At 38.8% G+C, this 27,677-nt stretch overlaps 2 protein-coding genes across 7 annotated transcripts; both read left to right on the top strand.

Moving 5' to 3' along the window:
* The first annotated feature begins 321 nt into the window (after positions 1–321).
* LOC131321419 (protein DETOXIFICATION 21-like) lies at positions 322–13,325 on the top strand. 5 transcript variants are annotated; one of them, XM_058352428.1, is made up of 10 exons: positions 362–575; positions 4,227–4,280; positions 5,397–5,695; positions 6,149–6,690; positions 7,802–7,888; positions 7,982–8,038; positions 8,215–8,453; positions 8,787–8,905; positions 9,828–9,914; positions 10,018–10,253. In XM_058352428.1, exons 3-10 carry the CDS (start codon positions 5,435–5,437, stop codon positions 10,084–10,086), a joined length of 1,461 nt encoding a protein of 486 aa, XP_058208411.1. In that variant the 5' UTR covers positions 362–575; positions 4,227–4,280; positions 5,397–5,434; the 3' UTR covers positions 10,087–10,253. The 5 variants fall into 5 exon arrangements, with proteins under 5 accessions (XP_058208412.1, XP_058208411.1, XP_058208414.1 ...); XM_058352429.1 differs by lacking the exon at positions 4,227–4,280 and having other exon boundaries at positions 322–575; XM_058352431.1 differs by lacking the exons at positions 362–575; positions 4,227–4,280 and adding an exon at positions 4,679–4,843.
* A 2,510-nt stretch (positions 13,326–15,835) lies between these two features.
* LOC131321418 (protein DETOXIFICATION 21-like) lies at positions 15,836–24,830 on the top strand. 2 transcript variants are annotated; one of them, XM_058352426.1, is made up of 9 exons: positions 15,836–15,928; positions 20,491–20,775; positions 21,140–21,681; positions 22,326–22,412; positions 22,517–22,573; positions 22,692–22,930; positions 23,133–23,251; positions 23,730–23,816; positions 24,405–24,830. In XM_058352426.1, exons 2-9 carry the CDS (start codon positions 20,521–20,523, stop codon positions 24,480–24,482), a joined length of 1,464 nt encoding a protein of 487 aa, XP_058208409.1. In that variant the 5' UTR covers positions 15,836–15,928; positions 20,491–20,520; the 3' UTR covers positions 24,483–24,830. The 2 variants fall into 2 exon arrangements, with proteins under 2 accessions (XP_058208409.1, XP_058208410.1); XM_058352427.1 differs by lacking the exon at positions 15,836–15,928 and adding an exon at positions 20,118–20,285.
* Positions 24,831–27,677: the final 2,847 nt, after the last annotated feature.

Raw genomic sequence — 27,677 nt, 5'->3', positions numbered from 1 at the left:
TGCTCCCTCCCCAAACCCCTTATGATAGAGTATATTATGATTAACGAATAAAAAAAGATTGTTGATTTTGTCACTCATTTTTTTGTTAACGTTACTCTTCTGTAAATGCATTTTTGCACCAAAAATATACTTGCAAGGGGAGTAGCGTTAGCAGAAAAAGAGAGCGGGCAAAATCGATTCTGAAAAGAGAAAGTTTCAAATTTGAAAGGCAACGTTAACTCACCTTTTACGTTGTCCACAGAAAAAGTGAACTATTGTTAGTATATTAATTATAGTTTAATGGGAGTAGTCTCTCTCTCTCTCTCTCTCTCTCACACACACAGCACATAAATAGTCAACTACTCCAGATTTGGGGAGTATCCTCTCTCTCTCTCTCTCTCTCTCTCTCTCTCTCTCCAGATTTGGTGACTTCTTTTCTTATCTCTTTCATTTTTCCTGCCTCCCTCCCCATCTGGAGAAGTTAGTTGAAGAAGACAATTATTCGAAGAGAGAAGAAGCGAAAGAGAAAATTGCGTAAAGTAGCAGACCCCCTACCATACACACACCTTATTACTCTCAAACTTTATTAATCCCTTGTAAGTCCCTCCCAATTCTCTTTTTCTTTCCTTAATAATTGGAGCACATATATGTTCTTCCTTTTTTTTGCAGTACTTCGAATCAGTAATACGTTTGCTTTTGAGTATCGATTGACTTGAATTAGATTGCTTATTTGTGTAACGAAATTAAATATCGTGATAAAAAAGTGTATTAATCCGATTGGTTTAATACTAGCTAGCGACACAATCGAGGTCCAACCCAATTGAGATGTTTGACCGCAGTAGCTCGCCGCTTGCCAACACCATACCTACTTCTTCGCTACTACCACAGCCACACCCACATATTTGCCGATCACCATTATTGCTCGCCAGTTGCCACCATAAATAATAGAACCCCAAACACTTCAACAGCCTACTGAATTCCTAAAAACCCAAATTCATTACCAAATTCAAAAATTTGGGCACACTTGACAAACAAGTTGACTTCCCCATTAATTATGCGGAAATAAAGGATGCTTACTGGTGAGCATGGACTATATGGGTCCATCACATGATTCACGTGCAATAATGCATCCACCTCACTAGTCACCATAACACATTACAGTTCGGCTATATAAGTCAACTGGTTTATTTTTTTGTCCTTAGTCAAATTTTTTTCGTATTTATTAGTTTTTCGTCAATTTTTTTGGAAATTATTGTATTGTCATAACAAAATGAATCTAAAAAGTAAAAAATTATGTTCGAAACCTAATTTTTTTTAAAAAAAACAAAACTAAGCTAATAAACCAATTTTTTCGTATTTATTCAAAAAAATTTAGATTTCAATAATAATTTAATACTTTTTAGATTCATTTCATCATGACGATGCAATAATTCCCAAAAAATTGACGAAAAACTAACAAATACGAAAAAAAATTGAATAAGGACAAAAAACTAAGCCAATTGGCTTATTTAGCCAAATGGAGCCAAAAAACTCGTTCAGCTAAATAAGCCAACTGACTTATTTTTTGTCTTTATTCAATTTTGTTTTTGTATTTGTTAGCTTTTCATCAACTTTTTGAGATTATTGCATCGTCATGATAAGAGGAATCTAAAAAGTAAAAAATTATGATCGAAATCTAATTTTTTTGAATAAAGAAAAAATAAGCCAATAAGTCAATTTTTTTGTCTTTATTCAAAAAAAATTGATTTCGGTCATAATGTTTTACTTTTTAGATTCCTCTCGTCATGACGATACAATAATCCTCCAAAATTTGACAAAAAACTAACAAATACGAAAAAAAATTGAATAAGGACAAAAAAATAAACCAGTTGGCTTATTTAGCCGAACGGAAAATGTGGAATATCTATTGCGCTTTGTCCTTGCTGAATACTCTCTTTGTCCACATTCTAATGTTCCTCGTCATATCATAATCGGCTAAAAAACTAATACTCCCTCCGTCCCTTTTTTTGTGTCCAGTATTTCATTTTGGGCTGTACCTTAATAAGTGTCCATTTTGTAAAGTTAAGAGGGTAAAAGTTGGTGTATTGTCTATTTTGTCCCTAAAAGTAGATTTTATTTTGAAAAGTTAGTGAGTAAAAGTGTAATGATGATGGGTAAGTAGGGAAAGTAGAGGAAAAAGTTGATGTGAAAGGTGTAATGATGATCGCTGTGTTTGGTTGGCCTTTTTGAGAGTAACTTTCAACTCTCGACACAGTTTTCAATAAATTTTTCTCTCTATCTCTCTCTACTCATTACCACTCCAACTCTCAAAAATAACTTTCTAAAAGCTCAACCAAACAAAGTGGATGTCTTTTTAATAAGTTGGAGTTACGAAGCAGGACACTTAAAAAGGGACGGAGGGAGTAACTTTTAATTGGTAATATCGAATATATGTAATATGGGTCTTATTTTATAGATCTCAATAAGTTTTTTTAAACAATGTTTTCAAAATTATCTAAAACATTATAGATTGCAAGATATAATCAATTGAAAAATGACACGGACTCCTAAAAGGGACAAAAGAATAGAGACGGAGGGAGTTATTTTTCGTCCCTCTTGGGGCACCGCGGTCCATGTCCCGATATTTTTATCCATCACCCATTTGGTGGAGATCAGACACTTAGTATTGAGCCACACAAACATGAGTGATGAATATGGGTGTGGGAGCATTACGCGACGGTACCCGAAGACAACCAAATTATTGGGCTTGGAGTGTCCCGTGGATTTGGTTACACAATGTCATTCCTTATGATCGCTCTAAAAACAGACTTGTGGGTGCGATGTCGAATGTCATAAACGACTTAATTGAAGCCTTCGCTAACACCAATTAATTTTAAAAGAGACGGTAGAAAAGCGATCCGACACAAATAATTTTTGGTCCTCGATAATGCATCTACCTCACTGGTCACTTTACACATTGCAAGTACACAGCTTGGTCATGTTTGTGACTTTGTGTAGTCTCGATTGTGATCTCGTCTACTTTTTCTTTTTTCCTTCTGAAGAATTCACTTGATTTCATTCTGTTAAAGTTTTCAATTTTCATGGTTGTCCTAATATCCATAAACATCTCCAATCATGACCCATTTTAAAATTAAAATTTAAAATTTGGACAAAAATAACAAAAATCTCTCTCCAATATTTTAACCAAACCCTTTTTTCATTTTAAATTTTACCCATTTTTTCCCTCAACAACCCAATCTAAACCTCTCTCCATTTTTCCAACGGCTATATGACTTCATTCTTTATTTACAATTAACATTTGTTGGATTACAGTCATAGACTGAAAACAGAGCACAACTCCTTTCTCTGATGCAATCCAGACTTGAGAGAAGAGGCCGGAGCAACCCACCCTCTTGATCTGTCGTCGAAGCAATGAAAACCCTTTAGATATGTCACCTGAGCCACCCACACCCTGTCCAACTTCTCCGAGCAAACCAAACCTTTCCGAGCCACTGTCACCTGTCGGAGTTTGCCGGGCTGCTGATCTTCTGTAACACCCATAAAATACATTCTGTATATTAGAGGAATCAAATAACTTTGACTGGAATTCTTTTAATGAGATAAAGATAAATTTCAAAACTTGTAGTATATGTGCATGTGTGTAGCAACATGTAGGCTGGACATAGAGCTAATAAAAACACTTAAAATCTGGTCATTTCATGGCTTGTACACGTGGTTTCAATAGGACAGAATTTGTACACTTGGACTTGGTTTGAGTAAGACTACCACTCTGTAGAAAGCTTTAGAGAAAGGAAACATAAGGGAGGCAGTGCGTGGGTTTACAGCAAAACAAGTTCAAGGCCATGGCTTTTGTTGAGAATCCAAAGATGAGGTGATCTCCGATTGAGCCAAGATGTGAGTCTGAGATATATGTTTTTTGTACAACATTAATGTTGGGTTCTTGTTGATTGTATTATGTGCGGTGACTATATGTCGTGGAACTGTTTGTTATGTGACGGGGTGATTAGGCTAATAAATTGTGTCAAAAGACAAGTTGGCCAATGGGCTATAGTGAGACTAGTGAGGTGGTACTTCATCCGTCATATACCGAGGAGGACCAGATATGTGGTTTCATTTATGTGAAATGTGTTATATTCGTAGTTGATGTTATACATGGTGGTTGATGTTGTGTAGTTATCTTAGTATTGATATTGTACACGTTATTATGTCTCACACACTCCTGGGGTCCTTTGGACTCCAACTTGCAGGTTAGTTAGCGGGGCAGGTGCTGGTGGTGCGAGCTTGTCTGAGTTGCTGCGAGAGTGAGTTATTGTTTATTTACTTTAGAGATAGTAGTAAATTGTAAAGTTTTTGAAATAAAAGACAGATTGTGGTCTTTTTAATATCTTAGTGCTTGAGGATCCGGGTTGTTACAGCTTCGCCGGGGCCGATCGTCTCCTTTCTCTTATTTACCTATATGCCATTGGATATTTTAAAAATAACAAATTTGGGTCAAAATAGGGTTTTGCTATTGGAGAGAGTTCTACCCAAAATGAGTTTTTCTAAAAATTTGACCCAAATTTGGAGGAGAGAAAGGGCAAGAGTGCAATTTTGTTCACACTTCGTAAAAGATGGTGCACACTTTTTGATGAATATGACGTCACTTTATGATGAAATTCACACCATTTTAACCAATAGGAAGGAGGATAATGTTCACCCTCTTAAGTAAAGAGTGAACAAAACTCAAATTGAAAGGGAAGACCCTGCATGTGGAGCTTCTTGCTTTGCAATTGGTGAATTCGATCCGGGATTTTCTGAGTTCGAGAAGAGGTGTGCGACCCTCTGCCCGTAATAAGGCTTTGGCTGCAAGTTGGAACCTTCCAAGGTGTATATTCTCGTAGTTTGAAGTGTATGATGGGTTTTTTTTTTTTGTAGGGCCTAGCTCTGTTTTGTTTGTCAATTGGTTGTTGTGTAGGCCTGTTAGAAAGGACTACGGAGGTTTTCTTTTCTTCTTGTTATACTGGGGTATGCCCCTTTGAGGTTGTATTTGTTTTGAGCTTCTAATGAAATTTTTTCTTATAAAAATAAAAAATAAAAAATAAAAAAAAGGGGATTGTGGCACACTGAACCTATATAGGAAACCCACTGGTTCTTTCTCTCCCTCACAGCTCTCTACATTTCTGCCGTTTCATTTCCCCAAACCAGACTAATAAGCGAACTGTGAGAGCCTGCCATTAATCAAAGGGAGGTGGTAGATAGAGGTTAGGAGGAGAGCTCCATTAATGAACCAGTTGGCAAAGAGGACATGGGAGGTTGGGCTGGCCCCGCCCCAATTAACTGAGCCATTCTCTACATGGCATTCGTTGCAAATGATTGCAGTTTGTGCTGCTTTGATATCCATTTCTTTTTCTTCTTTTTTTTCTTCTTTTTTTCTGTAGTACATTGGAGGCACAAGAACAGATTCTAGTTCACCAAAATGGATCCTGATATTGAAGAGAAGCTGTTGACGGATGTTGAAGGACGAGAGGGTGTTCCTGGCAAGGAAAAACTCAAGGACAGGTTATGGAGCGAGGCCAAGAAAATGTGGGTGGTGGCTGGTCCTGCTATATTCACTAAAATGTCGACCTTCGGTACTAATGTCATCAGCCAGGCATTTGTTGGGCACATTGGAGCTACAGAGCTGGCTGCTTATTCTCTTGTTTCAACAGTCTTCCTGAGGTTTGCTATGGGTATCCTGGTATGTTGTGAGCCTGACCTTTCTTTAGGTTGTCATCTTTGGACGCTACTGATAAATAGCAATACAAGCAACAAGACCGCAAAACATGGCTACATTGAGGAGTGAATTGGTACAAAATGGCACATATAGTAATGATACAAAAGTCTAGTTGTTTATAGCTCATTTCTTCTGCTTATGATGTTATGAGTGAAAGCCTCACTTTTGAACCGGTGAAACGCCAAGGAACAGATAGTGAAGTCAGTGTAGTATGCACCTAGAGGGGGGCTGAATAAGCAAATCACTAACAATTATTCTGATTAAAAATTACCAAACATTTAGTTGGACCAATTTCAGATTAATTGGCCTAGGCGCTAGGCGGTGCCCGGCTGCCCGACTAGCGCCTATAGAACCTTGATATAAACTCAGAAATGGGTGGTAACATTTTATTTGCTTTTGTTTCCTATAAATGTGCAGTTGGGAATGTCTAGTGCAGTAGCGACTCTATGTGGGCAAGCATATGGTGCCAATCAATACGACATGCTAGGCGTGTATCTTCAGAGGTCCTGGATTGTCCTATTCACATGCTCGCTTTTTCTTGTCCCTGTGTTCTGTTTGACCTCTCCGATATTGAAAGTTTTAGGCCAGGATGAAGCTATTGCAGAAGTGGCAGGAGTGATTGCTCTCTGGTTTATCCCCGTGTTGTTCTCCTTCGTTCCATCCTTCACCTGCCAACAGTTCCTACAGATTCAGAGCAAGAATATGATTATTTCGTACTTGGCATTTTTTTCGCTTTCAATCCACATCTTGCTCTCATGGCTTTTGGTGGTGAGATACAAATTAGGCATTCCTGGGGCCATGATGTCTACCATTTTGGCATATTGGTTCCCTAATCTGGGCCAGCTTTCTTTTGTTATATGTGGAGGGTGCCGAGAAACGTGGAAGGGTTTCTCATTCTTGGCTTTCAAGGATTTGTGGCCAATCGTCAAGGTTTCTTTATCATCTGGTGCCATGCTTTGGTAAGCCGTCTTCCATCCACTGCAAGTTAAGGCGAAAGCACTTAAATCGTATCCCGGTTGGTCCATAAGTTAAAGATTGTTCTAACTTGATTTTTGTTTGATATTGAGTAGTTATGATGACCTGTCCAGTAATGTTATGGAGGGAAAAACTTAGGCGCCATTTTTCTTACTTCTTGGGTTTTCACCCTTTTTGGGGTTTCCATGTTCTTCTTAACGTCTAGAGCTACCGAGGGGCCATTTGATAACATTCTTATTGGTGATTTATTGCTTAATTCTTAAGAAAAATCCAAAATAAGAACATTCGTTTGCTGCCGATGGCTCATTTGCTCATTGGATTCTATGTATCAAGGTGTTGTTTTGCTGCCGATGGCTCATTTGCTCATTGGATTCTATGTATCAAGGTGTTGTTTTGCATTCATATGTCGTAAGCACTTTGGTAGCTGCCAAACAAGCTCATTGGGTTAGTGCTTTTTAATTAAGTAATGAGCAAATAAGCGATGTAAACCAAACAAGCCTTGAATTGTGTGGTTTTCCAGAGCAAGACTAGTCCTCAAAACTAGGCTCTACTTATTCATTATTCACAAACGGCGGTGAGTGGTGTCTCAAATTCTACTGGCATTACATTGTTGACCCATAAGCACAATAGGCATCATCCATCTGTGATTACTGCGTATTCTTTTTACCCGATCTGTTTGTTGCTTTTCCTTTACAAAGGGGAATTGGGGCCCTACACTATTCTTGGGAGAGTGTAGAGCTACGGACATTGCCAACTCATAGTATTCTTCTATTTCATTGTGCGTAGGCCTTAAGCCAAATCTTACGAATGTAGAAGTTTCTATTTTCCTCATACCCTGGTTTGTTAACTACTCCTTATTTGTCAATTTTCTCAGTTGCAGGAAAAATTCAGTAAAAATCCAAACACAACATCAATATCCTATGGACTATGGAGCATATGACTATTTCAATTAAGAAGACTAGTTTATAGAGGAGATTATTGATATATCTTATATTTCTTCCTCAAGATTACAAAAAGCTTTAAATTTAGCTTTAAATTTTTGTAAAGGAACTCTGGTACAAAAAGGTTAATTTAAACGTGTGATTTCCGTGACAGTTTGGAACTCTGGTACAATACAGTCCTGATTCTCCTAACAGGATACATGGAGAATGCTGAGGTTGCCATAGATGCTCTCTCTATTTGGTAATACTCTTTTCCCACCCTTTCATTGGTCCCCTATATAGCACGATAAACACGGATACAGATACAACTGATCACATGCATATCTTTATGCAGCCTCAATATTAATGGCTGGGAAATGATGATATCTCTTGGTTTCTTGGCCGCAGCTAGGTACAAGTACTATTAGTGCACAGTATTTGCTTTTTTTCTTGAACAAAGCCATCTTTGTAGTCTGGATGACCACAAAGTGCAACATTTTCCTTTTTATTCGATTTACATTCGTTTTTCTCACCATCAAGAGTTTTTGCACTTAGCATTGCGCTGCTTTTATCTTTGGAAATTTCTAGTGTACGGGTCTCGAATGAACTTGGAAGAGGGGACTCAAAAGCTGCGAAATTCTCCATTGTGAACACAGTGCTTACATCACTTGCCATTGGATTCGTGTTATTCATTTTCTTCCTGTTCTTTCGGGGACACCTAGCTTACCTATTCACAGAGAGCAGTGAGGTGGCTGCTGCAGTTGCAGATTTATCACCTCTGTTGGCCTGCTCCATTCTTTTGAACAGCGTTCAACCCGTTCTCTCTGGTAAGCTTCTCCTTTCTGTACAGCGACTCAACCTGTGATTGTATCACTGCGGCAACAGATAGATATGAGAAAAGGGGTCAATGAATGATGAGAATCAACATGTTGTCGGGAGTAATATATTTGCTCTTTTGTCCTGCATACCCAGATAATGTGCCTAGGATTTTACCAGAATTGAATGACGTTGACCAAAATTCACTCTTTGAGTATGACCCAATCTACACAACGTTTGAAGCCACCCTGTGCACTTCCCTTTCTGGGAAAATTTTGGGATACCTACACTTGGAGTTATTCGCCCTTAGTGAATGGTTGGTGCAATTTCATTTCATTCCGCAGGTGTTGCTGTTGGGGCTGGCTGGCAGAGCATTGTAGCATATGTTAACATTGCATGCTATTACCTAGTAGGGGTTCCAGTGGGAGCAGTGCTCGGTTATGTGTTCGATTGGCAAGTCAAAGTAAGTTATTTTATTCCTCTCTTTTTTTTTCCTGCATACTACAATTATTGGGGCGGATTTTAGAAATGGGATTTTGGTGTGAGTCTGGAGACTGAAAACTTGAAATAATTCCACTGTTGGAAAACGAAGTTACCAAGTCGGCCACAATGGATCTGTTCAAGTTTAAGTCTTCCCAGACTGAAAGATCAAAACAATTTTCAGTTTAAAAACAAAGTTAATCAAATCGACCGAAATTGATCTGATCAAGTTTGAGGCCAAACTTAGTAACTTAAGCTATGTGCATTTAATAAAACCTTCAACGAAAAAGAGTGTCACAGGACTTAAGTCGAGTACTCAACCAACATATGGGATGCATTCCCTTAAAGATTCTTACAGGCAAAAAACCCCTTACCTTAGGAGCAGGATGAGAGATACATCCGACAAGCGCTGGTGAAGAACGCAAGCAAAGCTGGAGCTCGTGTATTGTTTTACTCCATCATGACGCATCCCAAGTCCCAAGCATACATATTTACACTATGTTTGGATCTTGCGGTTGTCGAAACAAACTAAACTGTAAGGGAAATAGAGATACTTGCATACATATGATAGTATGATAATGTGGATAGAAAATGAAAAGAAGTGGATTTTTTCAACAACTACATTTTCTTCTCATTTGTCTAATGTCACTAAACAAAAGTAGGGCAAAACATCTTCTACTTTGGTTTCTTTTTCTATCTTTTCAACTGCTTTCGCCTTTTCCTCGCAAATCCATGATCCATGCATTACATTATTGTGGTGGATCAATATGCTGACAAGTGAAAATATACTTGCGATATTCTCCTTGATTTGTTTTCCGTTATTGGTAGTCCTTTCAATCCCTCTGTATCACTCACAAAATGAGTAAGTTATTTCTTCAAGCAACTTATGCGGATTTGTTTTGTAGGGTGTCTGGATTGGTATGTTGTTTGGCACATTTGTTCAAACTATTGTTCTCATAATAATCACTTGCAAAACAGATTGGGATCAACAGGTAAGGGGGATTTCAGATTTTTGTGATTTCCGAAACTTTCCTCTCTTTGATGCTATCCTGGCAGTGATTTTACTCGATTTACTAGTTTTTTTGTGTGTGGTAGGTATCCATAGCTCAAAAACGAGTTAACAAGTGGTTTGTGGAAGCTGAGGAACCCAGTGCTAATCAATAAGGTGTTTGAGGTGATATTTTCATTCTTTTGAAGTTAAAGCCCAATATGTATGTTGCAACTTCGATCTAAGGTAATTCTCATAGCCCCATTGTTGTAATATTGAGATAGGATTTGGATTCATTAAGTGTTGGAAATACGGTTGCTGCAAATTCTGAACTGTTGGCGAAACCTCCACAAATGTTGAAATACGCTTCGAGTCACGACTATGTCACTTTCCTAAAGACAGTATTTGCCCCCACCAGATGGTATGCAAAGGGTTACAGCAAATCTGTCTTCAAGATAAATCGAAGCCTGAACTCGAAGTTCTTCCCCGTTTGCATTTGCACTAACGAAACGGACAGAATACCTACTGAACGAATATAAGAACCGAGAACCACTGAATTTTGCAGCAAAACAGAAACAGAATGCAGAATGAATGCTAGAAGATATAGAGAGAGATGTGGAAGAAATTCGGCATATGTGTGTACTGGATGCTATCAAGTGTTGGTCTATTTGTAGGCCACTACGCATCCATTGAGAACGGGTACACACCCGATCTATTCTGACCGTTGGATCAAATCCTACGGGTCTTGATCGACCAGTCACACCGAACTGGTGTACTGTTTCATTCACACCGAATCGGATTTGATCCAATCCGTTGGATCATGCCCATTCGTGGTCGACGGCTGCGATCGCGAAGAAATGGCGCCTACTAAGTGCAAAAGGCGCCGCTAAAGCGCCGCAATGCACCACAGCCCATGCCACACAACCCACGCTGTGCGCGCGGTAAGCACCATAGAGCTGCACCACATTAGATCATTGTTTAATCATATTAGGAATGTTTCCTAATATGTACTATTCCAACATCTCTCAACTAACCCATGTGGAACAAAGCTCAACTAACAAGCATTCTAAGGAAACAAGAAAATTTTACAAAACCAAAACGACGACTCTTTTATTTTGAAAATCTCTAACATTAAGATTGTTTCAGGGTAAAATAAGTAGTAGAATAGTAGATTTATGTAAAATCATTTTGCAGAAAATAGCTTTTCCCTTTCATTGTTGGTGTTTGGTTGACATTGGAAATCAATTTCCGGAAATTCAAATAGGATAATTTCCAGAAAAGGGTGACGATGAACCCAACGTCATGGTAAAGGCTACATAGAACATTTTATGATGTCCACCTCGCAAGCTAGGTACCGACTTGTTACATCAAAATGGTGTAAAAAGCCCTGCTTGCAGGAGACGAACTGAAACCTCACAAGCCTTTAGTTTATGAAAGTAGCCTTCGAACCCTATCCTCTAGGATAGGAACCTCACAAGGCATTCTTGATGTCATGCTTGCTTTCGTTGTGCTCCTCTTGTATGCTTGAGTGTTCTTGAGAGTGACGGGCAAATAGATTGTTGTTAGTGACTTGTGCTAGTGTCAATATGAGTCTATTCCTTCCCAGATTGCGCTTAAAATTTGAGAATTTACTGAGTCCTCTTGGCACCGAGATTCAATGAGTGGCTAGCTGTTTGAATAGAAACCTTAGCAGTGGTCCGTCATTTCCCAGAATCTCTTCTTTTAAAGAAAACCAAGTACCCAAAATCCCTTCAAAAATGGACAGAGATTTGAGTCTCCTAGATGTCATTGATTTGATGACCATCCTCCAAATTTCTGTCGCCAGTGGCAATCTTAATCCTCAAGCTCCCCAAGTACCTATTGCTCTAAGTTAATTCCCCAAAACCACCACTTATCGTTCACCTTTCGAACCTGTTGGTTGCGGGCTAGCATTCTGCCCATGCAGGTCGAACCGTGGCGCTTGGGACTTGCTACGCTTTGATATAAGGAAATAGAGTTGTGCCTTTACCACAACCTACGGTTTTTGGTAAGATGATAAGCGCTTGATCCTACAAGTGGTATCAGAGCCAAGGTCGTGGGTTCGACTCCCCTGAATGGCATGCTGTTTGTGGGCAGGTGCTGAGAGGGATTGTTGGTCCCAGGCCAGCATCCTGCCCATGCGGATCGAACCGTGGCGCTTGTGGCCTGCCATGCTTTGGTATAAGGAAATAGAGTTGCGCATTTACCACTATCTGCAGGTTTTTGTAAGATGGTAAGCGTTTGATCATACAGAACCCCACAAAACCTTTGCTTGATGGGAAGGTAATCTAAGCGCTTGATCCTACAAGTGGTATCAGAGCCAAGGTCGCGAGTTCAACTCCCCTGGATGGCATGTTGCTTGTGGGTAGGTGCTGGGGGGAATTGTTGGTTGCAAACTAGCATTCTGCCCATGCGGATAGAACCGTGGCGCTTGGGACCTGCTATGCTTTGATATAAGGAAATAGAGTTGTGCCTTTACCACTATCTGCGAGTTTTGATAAGATGGTAAGAGCTTGATCATACAGAACCCCACAAAACCTTTGCCTGGTGGGAAGGTGATCTATTTGTTCTTCGATCTAGTCGGCAGTCGCCATTGGACTTACTTTACACCTGAAAAATAAATTAACGCAAGAAGCGTAAAATACGTCTAGAATGCCTCCAATAAAGATCGGATCAACAACCGACGAGCACAAGTTAGAATGGAGTCAATCTGGAACAATTCTCATAACAACAAGCCAACAAAGTCTCGTACCTGACTGATAAGAGTGAAAATGTACGCACTTTACCCTATCCAACATGCACTTGTGATGTCTCTTTCAATGTTAGTTGTTGTGTTCTAAGGTGTTTACATGCCTGTAGGTTCCGCGAGCTGATTGCACAATGTTTGGAGCATTAGAAGTCTTCAGGAATGGCCAAAATGAAGTCCCAACAAGCGGAACATTCGGAGAGAATGGTCTTGGCAATTCCACCAAGTGCGCCCGGGGTGCAGCTTAATCGCACCTGAGGCGCATTACATCGTTATAGAAAACCCGAGTGTACATGGAGGCGCATGCAAATTGTTCTCGAGGCACATACGACGCCACAATTATTTGTTATTTCGATTTAAATGGTTTTTCAGCTCTAATCAGATATGAAGACTCTAAAAAGGCGAACCCTATACCGTTGTTATCGATGTTCCAGCGTTGGAGAGACACAAGTCGGGAAGAAGAAGAGACTCTGATATTTGAATCCGCGGAGATCTCAGTGAAGGCTTTGGATCTTAGTACTGCAAGCATGGGTAATCTTCCTCCATGTGATTCAGATGAAACTGTACCAAGTAACTGTTTGACATCCTAAATTTGATTGAGAGAAATTGAACAAGTTCTTTACAGCAGCAATCAATCGCGACCGTCCAAAAGTGTTGTCCGGATTTTAATGAAACTAGGAAAAGTTTCACTCTTGTCCGAAAAAATTTCATTAGCATTCCTTAACCGATGTTTGCTTCAAGGGCTTGGATTATCGATCCCTTTATAAATCCATTAGCCATTCACCAAGAGTTTTTTTCTTTCTTTTTCTTTTTTATTTTGCGAAAGTTAGCTTTGTTAGTCGTTTGTGAGATTTGAACCCCTGTTAAATGCATGAGAGTGCATAGTCCCTTGACCTCGGAGCGGGGACCCTACAGTGAGCAACCCTGTAACGCTCCCTATAGTGTACAATCCAAGCCGTTCATCTTGACAATCAATGATTCAGATAAGTTTGTTATATTTACCGGTAAAAGATAATTTTGACTGGTAAAAGTTAACAAAGAAACTGAACTATCGATTGGAGAAACGGACGATCTGAATGATCACTACACTCCTATAGTGACTTGCTCAGCATAGGATCTCCAGCTCTGCCTTGTTGCCCACCGCTCTACTAGCCATACACCTAAGAGTTTTACCATGCAAAGATTGCAATTTTAGTGGGACCGAGGCCCTCCAATCAATTTTATGAAGGATTTTTGGGGCTACATAAGTTACCCGAGGGTTTTCTGGATTTTTGGGTTTCTGTGGCTGGAACCTCAAGGCCTATTATGTTAAGGGGAAAAAAAAATACTTATTAAAAATAAGTACTTATTTTTTGTAAAGTGAAAAATAAATACTTAAAAAATAAGAACATTAGCGGAACGTGACCTTAGTAGTATTTGTTTTCTGTCAGGTCGTATGTTCGAATTTCACAGAAGCAAAACATTTCAAACTTTGGGTCCACTACTGGAAGGTTTGTTTGGTCGTTAACTTTAAGGCTTCGACATTGGTCGACGTGCACACAAACTCGTTCAGACATTCGGTCTTAAAAAAAAAAAACTCAAATAGAGAAAGATTTCAAAGGTGGACTTCGGCATTACACAAAGTCTAGGAGCACCGCATTTTTTTCCACTGCACGCCGTGTGGGACCCACTCCAGATCCCACAAAAATACAGAAAAATATCTATAAATTTTAAAATAATTATTCATGAGGCTCTGTAAAAAATCAGTTCTAACAGTTATCAGTAGGTATGTTTTCTGAATTTGTAAGAGCGAAACTATAAAACTGTTGCAGTTTTTTTTGTCAAACGAAATAGTTAAAACTATGGCAGTTTTGCTCCTACAACAAGCTGTCGAAGTTGGGAACTAGAAATGGTCTAGCACTTCTGTTGTCGTTATCTAGTACTAAAGTCTTCGTGCCAATGGTCTGCAAAACACGGGCTTGGATCCCAACTAGTTTGGTCTAGTTATGGACTGTTTGTGGGCTCTTTTCGGAACCACAATAATGATCGGAACCGTTCACTTTTTAGAGCTTGTCAAGAACATTGACCATACCAAAAATCACGTTGATCGGATACCGTTTGATAAGACGTTGAAATGCATTAAGTTCGTAAGAAAAAAAGTGTGTAATACTAGATTGCAACCTATTTGACATAATTATACGAAGATCAATGCCTTTCGATATCATATCAAACGGGATCCGATCAAATTGATTTTTGGCGTGGTCAACATTCTCGACGAGCTCTAAAAAGTGAACGATTTTGATCATTATTGTGAGCTCGAAAAAAGCCCATAAACGATCCATAACTGGACTAAACTGGTTGGAAACCCAACTGGTTAGGATACAAGCCCGCGAAACACATGTTTTGCTGTATCTTCGGTGCGTTTCCCACGTGAATTCAACAGAAGCTAGAAAAAAATAAGGCAAAGATTTGCCAACCTGTACAAATTAATCACGACAAGGAGACAAAATTAATAAAGGGCCATCCTGTTTTCCTCTCTCTCGACTACCTAGGTACCTACGGGGACAGGTGGTAGCCATTCTCTCTCTCTCTCTCTCCCTCCCTCTCTCACACACACAGGAATTGGATCCTCAATATGCCCCGTTCCACTTTTCACCTTTTTTTTTTAAAGGGAAAAGTAATTTCAAACTCAAAACGAAAATAAAAAAAATATTTTAATTTTTTGTACCGTTTAAAAGATCTCAATGAGATTTATCAAACAAGATTCATATTGATAAAAAAATTATTTACGTAAACACATAATTTTTAAACGTAAAATTACCTTCATTTTCTAAAAATTCTTTTTCAACAAACCGGAACGTCCTAATCATTTTAGGAAAAGTTACTTTAGAACATAGGAAAATGATATTGGCACTCCAAAAATTGATGCAGACACTCCAAAATCAGTGTAATTCCAAAGCCAAATTTTTTTATTTTTTGAAGTGTCTGCATCAATTTTTAGAGTGCTAATATCATTCTAGACATCATAAAAAACTGTAGGGTCAATAGACTCAATACTGCCCCAACGCTCTACAGCGGACAGACATTGGATTTAATCATTTTAGTGGCTTTAGGCATTGCCCCAGCACCATCAGCTGTGAAGCCTGTAATATATACTTGCTTTTTTGCCTTCTAGACTATTCATATCTGTCTCTCTCTCTCTCGCTCTCTCTCCAGAGGGAGGAACTTGAAGAAGGCGATCGATCATTAAGCCGAAGTTCCAGCTAGCTTCATTTGTAAGTTGTACTCCTTGCCATTTTCCCTGTTACTACTAGTACTACTAGTCTACTACTAATTAACAAACAGTCTAAACATGCATATCCTTTGAGTAATTGGGGGCTTGGCATTTCTTCCTTTCCCTTCTTCCTTTTTAGGGGTGACGAGGAACTCGCGCACCATGGAAAAAATTATCGGTGCTCTTGGATAAGGCTGTAAACGAACCGAGCCGAGCAGCTCGCGAGCTTAGTTCAGCTCGGTTCGTTAAAGCTCGTTTAGTAAACGAGCCAAGCTCAAGATTGAGTTTCAGCTTATTTAGTACATGAGCCGAGCCGAGCTTAGCTCGATTAAGGAGGCTCGCTAAGGGTGACTCTCGGCTCGCGAGCTTGGTTCAGCTCGGCTCTTTAAAGCTCGTTTAGTAAACGAGTCAAGCTTGAGATTGAGTTTTCGTCTTATTTAGTAAATAAACCGAGCTTAGCTTAGCTCGATTAAGGAGGCTCGCTAAGGGTGACTCTCGGCTCGCAAGCTTGGTTCAGCTCGGCTCATTAAAGCTCGTTTAGTAAACGAGCCAAGCTCGAGATTGAGTTTTCGGCTTATTTAGTAAATGAGCCGAGTCGAGCTTAGCTCGATTAAAGAGACTCGCTAAGGGTGACTCGGCTCGATTAAAGAGACTCGTTTAATAAATGACTCAGCTCAGCTTTATAAGACTCGAGCTGAGCTTAAGCTCAAATTTTTTGCTCGTTTACAGCCATACTCTTGGGGCACTCTCACATGGTGCCCCAAGCTTCTCCATCGCATATCTCTGATTACGTGACTGAGCCTTATATGAATATACGTACGTTACGTACGTACAAGAAGATATGGGTTAGAGGCCCTAAAACATCATGCGTGGTGCTCCACAGGGATTATGAAGTGGAGTAGTAGAAGAGATCGATATACTTATTTACGGAGGTGCTGTAAATAACATGTTTGCAGCACCAACCAATCAAAACCGTTCAAAAGTATTTTGAACGGTTCGGATTTTAATGAAATTTTTCCAGAGAGAGTAAACTCTTTTTCGGAAAAGTTTTATTAACATCCCGACCGTCCAAAAGTAAACTCTTCTTTGAAAAAGTTTCATTAACATTCCGACAGTCCAAAATACTTTTGGACAGTCACGATTGAGTATAAGATTTTCTCGTAGTAGAAATTTGTGTTATTATAAGCGAGGGAATCCCCTCTAGCCCTTGGACCGTCTGGTAGAATTTTTCATGATCACTACTCGGATTTATCTAAATTATTTGGACATGTTAGAATATTTCGTGTTCACAACTCGCATTTGTGTCGATCGATTATAAAAATTGTTTACTTTAAAAAGTTCGTCAATTATGAATTACTAAAAGATTATCTTGATCGGATATTAATAAGAACATTAGTCTTGAGATAGATTATTTTCAATTTATTGGGCGAACTAATTTCTTTTTTTTCCCTCAAAATAAATGATTTTAAAAAAAAATCATATTTATCTGAATTCGTTTATCGTAAAATTTGGCATGACTGATATGTTTTCGATAAGTTCTAAACATTAATTTTTTTTCATCAAGGTAGGTCTGGAATGAGAGACGATCTCGACCTAATTAAGTTACCTAATTAATTCTCATTCTACATTCTCACTTCAATCATTGCTCTCACTGATTTTAGCCCTGTTGATGTTTTTAAAAGAGCTCATGGATGCACATTATGTGACTTAGATCTCAACTCATAATTTAAATATTTCATTTTCTTTTTGAAAAAAAATTAAATTCAATGTCACGGTAATACATTAATGGAGTGGTATTTTTTTTTTCTTTGGGTGGGTGCATATATTTTCCCACCCCCATGTGTATAGTGTACCCAACACTACCTTACTAGTATGTTTATGGTCCGATCTCTTCTTTTTCAAAATTTTTAGTGCCTTCGTACCGATAAATTTTTCGACTGTTGAATTGTGTTACATTTTAAATCCAACGGCCGAAAATTCCTCGATACGGAGATACATGGATTTTCGGCATTGAAAATTGTGCCTCAATATTTTTCCTTGACAAATACGTAAAAGGGAAAAAACCTATAAAAGTAGGTAATTTTCACACTCTTTGCTTCAACAATACACATCATGGCAATAATAGCTGTTCAATTATTGCATGGATAAGAAAACGGTTGGAGTCTGAATCTAATTTTGTCTTTGTTTACATTAATGGCAATAATAGCTGTTCAATTATTGCATGGAACCATTTCTACCTAACCCTGTTTTCTATTTGACCAGACCTATCTATCAAATGTTTGTCCAGCGAATGTCTTTCGCTCCTTTCAGTTCATACGAAGAGTAAGCAGGAGTACTATGAACCGAATCGAACCGAACACAACCAAACCAAATCAAATTAATTAGAGTCGGCTACATGAATCATCTTTTTTCATTGAATTCTATTTAGGGGAGTACCTTTTCACTTAGATTTAGTAAGCCCAAGTTTTTCCATATCACGACATGCACAGCCAGGTTAGCAATTATGAGTGGTCAACAAAGTATAGAATGACACACACACACACACCCTCGGATAATTATTTTGATGATCTTGGATAGGGATGGCAATTTGAACCAAACCGATGGGTATCCGAACCGTAACCAAATTTTTCCCCCGAACCATAACCGAAAAATTCGTTTCTCTTCTCCCAGAAATATGTCCCCAACAGCCATTTTTTTGCTCTCTGTGGAAGAGGAACTTGTGTTCTGTAGAAAAACCAAAGGCATCTATGCCTAAGTGCTGATAGGAGATTCACCAAATGGAGTTTTGGTAGTTGTAAAGTGGAGTTTTGCTTTTCTTTGTTGTTGGTGTCGCATCGAAAGAAGAAAGCAATGAGAAAAGCATAATGCAGGTCCCTACTCCAGTACTCCTTGAAATCTCTCTAATTGGAGAGAGAATGTCAATAATGGAAGTCTCATGGAGCCTCACATGTTAGCTAGTAGTTAAGAAGAATAGATTGAATGCATAACTACACAAGCAAGTATCGTCGGCCTGATGAATTCGGACCACCGTTTTATTTAAGCTTTAAAATATCTTGTCCAAGCAAGGATTTGATGATGAATTTGGACTAAAGGACAGTATGGTCCATTGTGATTAGAATTTGACGATGTCAGACAAATTATATCGCATTTCCTCTATTGGCTACACAATGACAAGAGAGTAATTTGTTATAAGACAGGGTATTTTGCAATTCCCCAAACGTGAGGGGGCAATCTATAAGTTACACAATTCTCGGGGTGATTTTGGTAGTTTTTCTTTTCTTTTTTTTTTTGCTACCAAACTGGTTTTCGTTTTGTATGGTCTTGGGGCACTGCAACGTTGATCAGGATTGCAAAATGCAGTCCGGGCTCCCACTATGATCTTAATTGAACCATCCGACCACTTTCATATAACACAATGTCCACCGTATCTGTAAAGGTAATTATCTAAAAGTGCTAAGTACTTGATTTAAATTCATAATTTGTTTTTCGTGAGAAGGTTCTAATTCCGAAATAAATATATCTGGTGGAACTAATCCTTTCACATATCACGTGAGAAAACTTCAAATTGATAAATGTTTGTAGGTGGATTGTCCCCATAAGTGTCTTTGTAGACCAATAATAATAAATAATCAAAGTCGAAGGGAACCGAACTGGGAAAGAAATTTTGGTACAATGATTTTTCAAGATTAAATCCAGTTATTTGAGTTCTTAACTTGAAGATTTAATCTTGAGTATTGTTGCGATCGTATCATTAAACGACACTCCAGCATCCGTGTCATTCACCACAATTCATAGGGTGGATCTGAGAGAGTTCAAATTTTCAGTTCCTTTGTTGAGCCAATCTTTTAGCTTGTGAGATTTTCGCATTTGCGGATCAACGAATTGGATCCTTTCCTGTCTTGGATTTGGATTAGATCGGACAGTCAAACATATCGGTCGTCCATCTGAGTAATCAATGGTTTGGATTTGCTGATAGCATCTTACCGTACAGGTAAGATTGGTATCTAAGAAACCATTACCAATTTTAGATCATTGATAGTTTTCCTGGGAAATCGAACCGATAGCTTCCCTGCTAAACATTAGGTGCATATGAGACACAGGGCTAGCTATGAGTATTAATTTGCTTTGGAAGGTGAAAATAATAGCTCCTTCATCCATTACATATCAAGAACAATGCTATAACCATCTTCAATCTCAGCTTCAAATTTGGACGTGTCAATTTTTTTCAAAGATTCAGCCAGCAAATTGACATCTTCAAATTTGGCAGTGCAGAAGCCGCGCCAAATCCACCATGTGTATTTGGCAGATGGTTTGGACCACCTCAAGTCTTAAATTTTGACTGTTGCTGGTGCAACGAGGTAATTGACAGCTCCGGTTAGAGCTTCTCTTTCGCTGTAAATTACGATTTCTTGGGGAACGAATATACGACATGTATAAGGTAAATGAAGAAAAACGACGTAACAAAAGGAATGCAACATAACAGATTTCATTGGAAAACATGGGCTTTTTTCTTGAGTTGAGTTAGTTTGGTATATATCCCTCACTCTTGTTGCCTTTCTGCAGTATTTATTGAGGAGATCATAGTTGAACAAAATGAAGGGTGAAATCAATGAGAAGCTATTGACCAAAGAGGTCGACGCTAATGCCGGAGAGGAAAAACTCAAGGACAGGTTATGGATTGAGAACAAGAAAATGTGGGTCGTGGCGGGTCCGGCCATATTCACCAGGTTTTCGACTTTTGGAATCCATATCATTGGACAGGCATTTGTTGGTCACATTGGTTCTACGGAGCTTGCTGCCTATGCACTTGTTGTAACTGTCTTCCTCAGGTTTACCAGTGGCATCCTGGTATGTTCTATCCCCTAGCCTTTCTCTAGCATGTTTGGAAGTGTATTTTTTGAAGAGGAAAATGGTATAGTGTATGTCGGGTAGACTCTTCAAATTTTGTTGCTATACAAACTCGGCTTTTCGTAGTACGATTTGGTATTGTCGTATGCTAACAATACGAGAAATTTGAAGGGAAAGAGACATGAGTTTAAAGGATGGGTTGGTGTTTGAGATTTGACACTTGAAATATTTACAGGAGGTGCTCTTAACCGACGAGTTTTTCAACTAGTTTATCATTAGTTGAGGATTTCCTTTTGTTTCGAAAAGCTGAAGAAAAAGGAAAATTCTGAAACTTTTCGCTTCATTTTGATTCTTGACTGTGCAGCTGGGAATGGCTAGTGCATTGGAGACTCTCTGTGGGCAAGCATATGGAGCAAACCAATACCACATGCTTGGTATATATCTTCAAAGATCATGGCTTGTCTTGTTCATGACCTCACTTTTCCTAGTCCCCTTGTTCTTGTTTGCGACCCCGATCTTGGAAGCTCTAGGCCAAGACTCGGCTATTGCTGAAGTGGCAGGGACAATTTCTCTCTGGTTAATCCCGGCGATGTTCTCCTTCATTCCGTGCTTCACCTGCCAAATGTTCCTGCAGGCACAGAGCAAGAACACGATTATCGCATACTTGTCAGCACTTTCGCTTGCGCTCCACCTCTTCCTCTCATGGCTGTTGACGGTGAGATACAAGTTTGGTATTCCGGGGGCAATGGTGTCTACACTTGTGGCATATTGGCTTCCGAATATCGGCCAGCTTGCTTTTGTTATATGTGGAGGGTGCCAAGAAACATGGAAGGGTTTCTCGTCAGTGGCTTTCAAGGATCTGTGGCCAGTCGTCAAGCTCTCTTTATCCTCCGGTGCCATGCTTTGGTAAGCTAAGCCTTCTTTCATATATCGCAAGTCAATGTGTAAGCACTGAAATTGTTTTGGATTCGGTTCAGTTCGGTCTAGAAGTAGAAAGTTATTGCCAACTTCAGAATTAAGAGTTTGTTGTAAATTGACAAGCTATGAAGAACTGGCACAAGAATCGCTATGGAGGAACAAATTGTCTGCCATTTTACTGTATGATATGTTTGGTCAAGATGCATAATTTAACCTCAAATGTAGGTTAACTATTTAGTAGTAATCATAGATCAGGGAGCCATTGGTTCAGTGCTAAAAACGGAGCCCTGAGAATGTGCGTTCTATATAAGGGCAGCTACTTTGTGCATATGGTTCCAAAGGTTATATCAGCACCAAACATGAACCGATATTCAGGGGAACTACTATTTGGCATACTTTTTAACCGCCAACTTTTCTCATATTCTGGTTCTGTAGCACAAGGAAGATAATTTGTTTGTCTCAATTGCATGCGAAAAGAAGAGTAAGAACTCAACTACGTACCACTTCTTTATCTTATTCAGTATGGTTCCATTTGCTTAATAAAACAGTTCCGTAGGCGAAAATTTGGTATTGCTTCTTTTGGATGAAAAAGGGGTTCCCTCATGAATTTAAACGTGAGATGTCTTTGACAGTCTCGAACTCTGGTATAACACAGTGCTGATTCTACTAACGGGGAACATGGGAAACGCCGAGGTTGCTATAGATGCTCTCTCTATTTGGTAACAACTCTTTTTCCAACCCTTTCTTCACTTACTGTTTCCCTATCGAATTTTTACGACTGCTTTATCATCCAACTGATTGCAAGCATATGTGTTTTTTGCAGCCTCAATATCAATGGCTGGGAAATGATGATCTCTCTTGGTTTCTTGGCTGCAGCTAGGTACTAGAACTACAGCAATCATATCTTAATTGGCACTCGATGCGTATCTCATACCTCATCGAAATGTGCTTTTACATTTTACTCTTGTGGTGGTGTTTTTATCTTTGGAAACTTCCAGCGTTCGGGTCGCGAATGAACTTGGAAGAGGGAGCTCAAAAGCTGCGAAATTCTCCATTGTGAATATAGTGCTAACATCATTTTTGATCGGATTCGTGCTGTTTGTGTTCTTCCTGCTCTTTCGGGGGCGCCTAGCTTACATATTCACGGAGAATAGTGACATAGCTGCTGCAGTTGGAGATTTATCAAATCTGTTAGCCTGGTCCATTCTTTTGAACAGCGTTCAACCAGTTCTTTCCGGTAAACACTCTTCTGATTTACTTCTCCTGCAGTGCACACAGACACGAAGAGGGACTCGACTTAGACCTGGGCCATTAGCCCAGCAGTCAAATTCCGAGTAGCTAGAATTATAGTTTCTTACTGGAAACAAGGAGTACGGCAGCTACGACTGTATGAGTTCTTAACGGAACGTTTGGTACAACTTTCGTTTTTCGTTGTGCAGGTGTTGCTGTTGGTGCTGGCTGGCAGAGCATTGTGACTTACGTTAACATTGCGTGCTATTACCTAGTAGGGGTTCCGGTGGGAGTTGTACTCGGTTATGTGTTCGATTTCCAAGTCAAGGTGATTCATTTCATTCGTCGTTTTCCTGCATACTATGACTACCGGGAAGGATATGATTCATATGAGTTCAAACCCAGAAAACCACGGACACGAAGGCAATGAATCCAACACTAGAAAACCAAGCAAATGGATTTCTTTGACAAGTACTTGTTCTTCAAATTAAACAAGTGCTTACTTTTCTTTTCCCACATTTTTTTTCATTACGTTCGTGCATGTTTTCCTCCACAAATCCAAGATCCAAGCATAGCATTACCGTAACGTGTTTTTTTTTTTTTTGAATATGTACCGTAACGTGTTGAAATCATGACAATTGGCAAAAAAACTCGCATCACTACCTGCGATCTGTTTTCCTTGATCTTAGACCATTTTCCTGAGCCTATTAAATCGGATCCAGGAATACTGTAGTGCACCCCTTACTTATAAGTCAAGTTGGTTTCCTTCTTTGTAAACAATTGCTTCTGGGTATTGGTCCCTGTAGGGTGTCTGGATTGGAATGCTGTTCGGGACATTCATTCAAACCGTTGTGCTGGTCATAATCACTTGCAAAACTGATTGGGATAAACAGGTACGGATATGTTTCATGTATTCCAATATTCTTTCGTTTATTCGTGAGTTCAAACTTGGCAACCTTTTGGGCGAGGCCACAGGAGAGAAATCTCTTGTGAATCCCCTCCTAGGCTGAACGGGGATGACCTATCTCTGACTGAACCAGCAAGGGAAATAGTTGAGGTGCGCGTAAACTAACTCGAAATGGACGAACCAAGAAAAAAAATTCTATCTTCTCTTGTAATCTTGCCGGCAGTGCTTTTTCTTGAATGAACTCAGCTTGTCGGTAGCTTATGATCCATCCCTTTGTTGTTTGGATGATCGATTGAACCATCTATTTCGTAGGACCCAATGATTAGCATATCCACTCAAACTTGTTTTCAGAAAAATAATACTCCTAGACCGTCAAAATTCTAACTTTTCTGGTTTTTCAAGACAAATTTGACTGGATTAAGTACTTTTAATACTATCTGATAAACATATTTGCTTGTTTGAATGGCCCGGATCATCCAAGTCGGAACGTGACAGGATCCATGCACTTGGACCAAGGATTCGAATCCCGTACCGTACCATTGTCTGGTAACTTGAATTTTTTTATTTTTTGCAGGTATCAATTGCTCATAAACGAGTTAACAAGTGGTTTGTGGAGCCTGAACCACCCATTGTGAATCAGGAGAATGCATGAGAAAGATATTTTTTGATCTTATGGTTCTTGATTGATTGAAAGGTAATGCCTTTTTTGGATTCATGGACTTGATAAATAAATGAAAACGACGGATTTGGCATCACTATCCGATTTTTTATTTGAGGAGACTTCATGGAGGGATATTGGATTTGTGAGCATTAGGTTTGATGGATCTGAAATAGTTTTATTATTGTAGTAATAATGCATGTTTTGTTGTCGTATCGGTTGGATCATGTGGGATTGTCGAAACAAGAAAGTTTCTTGTCCCACGTTGCTTAGAAATGTACTCTTTATGTCAGTGGACATGTTTTCGGATATGGTTTTACCTTGACATGTAGTGTGCAAAAACTATGGCTTTTTTAATTACCAAAATATATAGTATGTCCAATATATCTTTTTGTACTAATAGAGACCCATTTTAGATCCCAAACAACCCATTTTACACTTGTGGGCCTGTGCCCAATTGCCTTACTTAGGCCCGTTCAATTGTCATGAAAGTACAAGAAATGATGAAAAAATTAATTTTTCCATAACTTTTGTAGTGTTCAGTTACCAAAGAAATAATAGGATCCACACTTCTAAGTTTTTCTGCATGACTTACTTTCCCACAAAACTGATCTGGTCATTTTGGCAAGATTTTCCGTAGTGGGAAAATGGATCTATGCCGCCAAAACACTTTTACTCACAAAAAATGGCAGCAGGACTTTTCGTTTTGGCTGCTTCTAGCTTTCCATTATTATAGTTGCAGCATCTTGGAATTCAATCATGCAAAACTCTCCATCTCAAGTCAAATTTTTTGGCTTTTAGCCTTTGTCTTTTTTTTCAAAGGAATTGTACGCAGGACACAATCTTGAGAGAGACAGAGGAGTAATTATTCAATATGAAAAATCCTAGCACGTCTAGGTATATAAATATTTGCTATGTTTTGACCTCTTTAATAAATCTACCCATCAATCAATAAATAAATCAGTCGCATGAAAGGAAACAATAAATCGATAATGTCAGGATATACGTGGAAAACCTCAAATACGGGTAAAAACCACGGGAAAGAATTAAATTACTACAATCATTATGCAGTTACAGATATACATATCCAAATGAAGTAAATCCTCACAACGTTCTAAGTATTACCTGCCGAGTCACATGTACATCGCACTCAGTGATTGACTGCCGCTGCCTTGAATCCTCAAGCCTTCCAATACTCTTCCAGAAATCCACCGAAAGCGAATCAAACTAAGTTGATTTGATAAAGTGAAAACTTCTTGGAGTTATCGTGGAGTATCAATGATCGAGAGATCCCATTTTGTACACCAAGACACAAAAATCAACAAAATCCTCTTCAACGCATATTCTTATAGCTCACGGCTTCCCCACCCAAGCATAAAGGAGGCCACCCTGTTTCTTTCTTGTTCTGTTCACCTTTTATTAGCAATGAAAGCACCACTCATTTTATAGCCTAAGAGCATGTACACTAATGAAAATGTAAAAATACTGATCAATAGTGCACTTTTTCATCTTACCTACTTATATCTCTCTCAATACTACACTAATACTATTTATTTACATATTCTTTATTAAAATATCAATTTTTTCCTCAACCAAGTCTTTCTAGTCTTTCTTCGTTGGAGAGAGAGAGGAGGAGGAGGAGGAGGAGAAAAACTAATTGTTTAATGGGTTGCTCATGAACAGTTGTTAGCAGAAGAAGCTAACAACTGTAGTTGAAGGGATTCTACCGTGGGTTTTAGCAACGCTGCTGCAGGTGAAAATTTCACTCTTTAGTTAGCTAGAGTAGCTTTTTCGGCTGTTTCCCTCAGCTGGTAAACTTGCTCTAAGAAGACACATGTCCTTGTATGGAAATAAACCTTTTAGGCCTTTGATTAATGCCATGGCTTCAAAGACCGACTTGCCGATCAAACCGTAAATTAATCTAAAAAAATCTTTTTCCTTTTCTCACCCCAGCAAATGATTTACCGATATATCAATTCAATGTGTAGCACATCATTTCTATGTGCATCAAATCCTTTCCATGAGCACGAAATTCTTTTTCCCAATACTTTCACAAACCGGCCCAGTAATAACTTGACTAACGTCTACCGCTCTCAAATACAAAATAATATTGATTTCCTTCCACTTTCTAAACAGACACTCTAATAATAAATAAAAAAATAAATTATAACTCGATATTATGGGATATACGCCAATATGTGTTTTGTCATGAAATTGCCAAATAAGACACACCACGAAATATGGACCTTACACAATAGTACAGGAGTACCGCCATGTGGTACTCCGAATCACTTTACAACCACACATTTTTGTGGGGTTCATACACTTAGTAATAGATTCTACTGGAATGTGTGGTTGTACGTACGGTGATCCAGAATATTACGTGGCGGTACTCCCGGATTAATCTATCTATATATCTATATATCTCTATTTTCTATACTATAGAAATGTAGTTGAAGCCTAAAGGTTCTAAACCCTCAATTTTAAATTTCTAGAATTTAAATTTTATTTTAAAAAAAAAAAGAAAGAAAAACGTGTGTGGTGGGAGAGGGAGAGGGACATAGGAAAAATTATTCTATGTCCCAGCAGGGGTACCATCACGTGGTACTCTAAATTCATTTTACATCACAAATGTCTTTCAATGCACAAAATGAGACTAATGCTAGCGTGCATCGAACATTGGACACAAAAAATATTTAATTATATTTTTTATCACTAGCATTGTGCCCGTTCGATGCATGGGGTCGAAAAAACCAATTTTATTTTTTTATCCCATGCATTGAATGGGTACAATATTTGATTTTTTGGTTAGATTTTTTTTTGAAGTAATTTAATTTGATTTAATATTTGTTGCAATCTGAGTCATCTATTGCCGAGTATGGACGACATGAATTGGCCCAACACTCATGTTGTTCATGAGAGACAGCACGCCACCCGGATTCATTTTCCATTAACTAGCGTCGTTTCTGTTCGATGAATGAGATAAAATATTTGTGTGGCTCCACTACAAAATATCAAGTTCACACAAAATTTCTTATTTGTTCCATGCATCGAACGAAAACGACACTAGTATTTAATTTTAAGAGAGAGAGGCGCCAGAATAATGTCAGGAGGAGCAAGAGAAAAGGGACGGGTGGATGGCAATTTTTGTAGTAGTACTTTTTTTATAAATAAATAAATAAATATATA

This window comes from Rhododendron vialii, chromosome 3a (genome assembly GCF_030253575.1).
Source record: "Rhododendron vialii isolate Sample 1 chromosome 3a, ASM3025357v1".
Lineage (NCBI taxonomy): Eukaryota > Viridiplantae > Streptophyta > Magnoliopsida > Ericales > Ericaceae > Rhododendron > Rhododendron vialii.
Note: the sequence above shows the minus strand (reverse complement) of the source record. Positions and strands in the feature narration are given on the sequence as shown.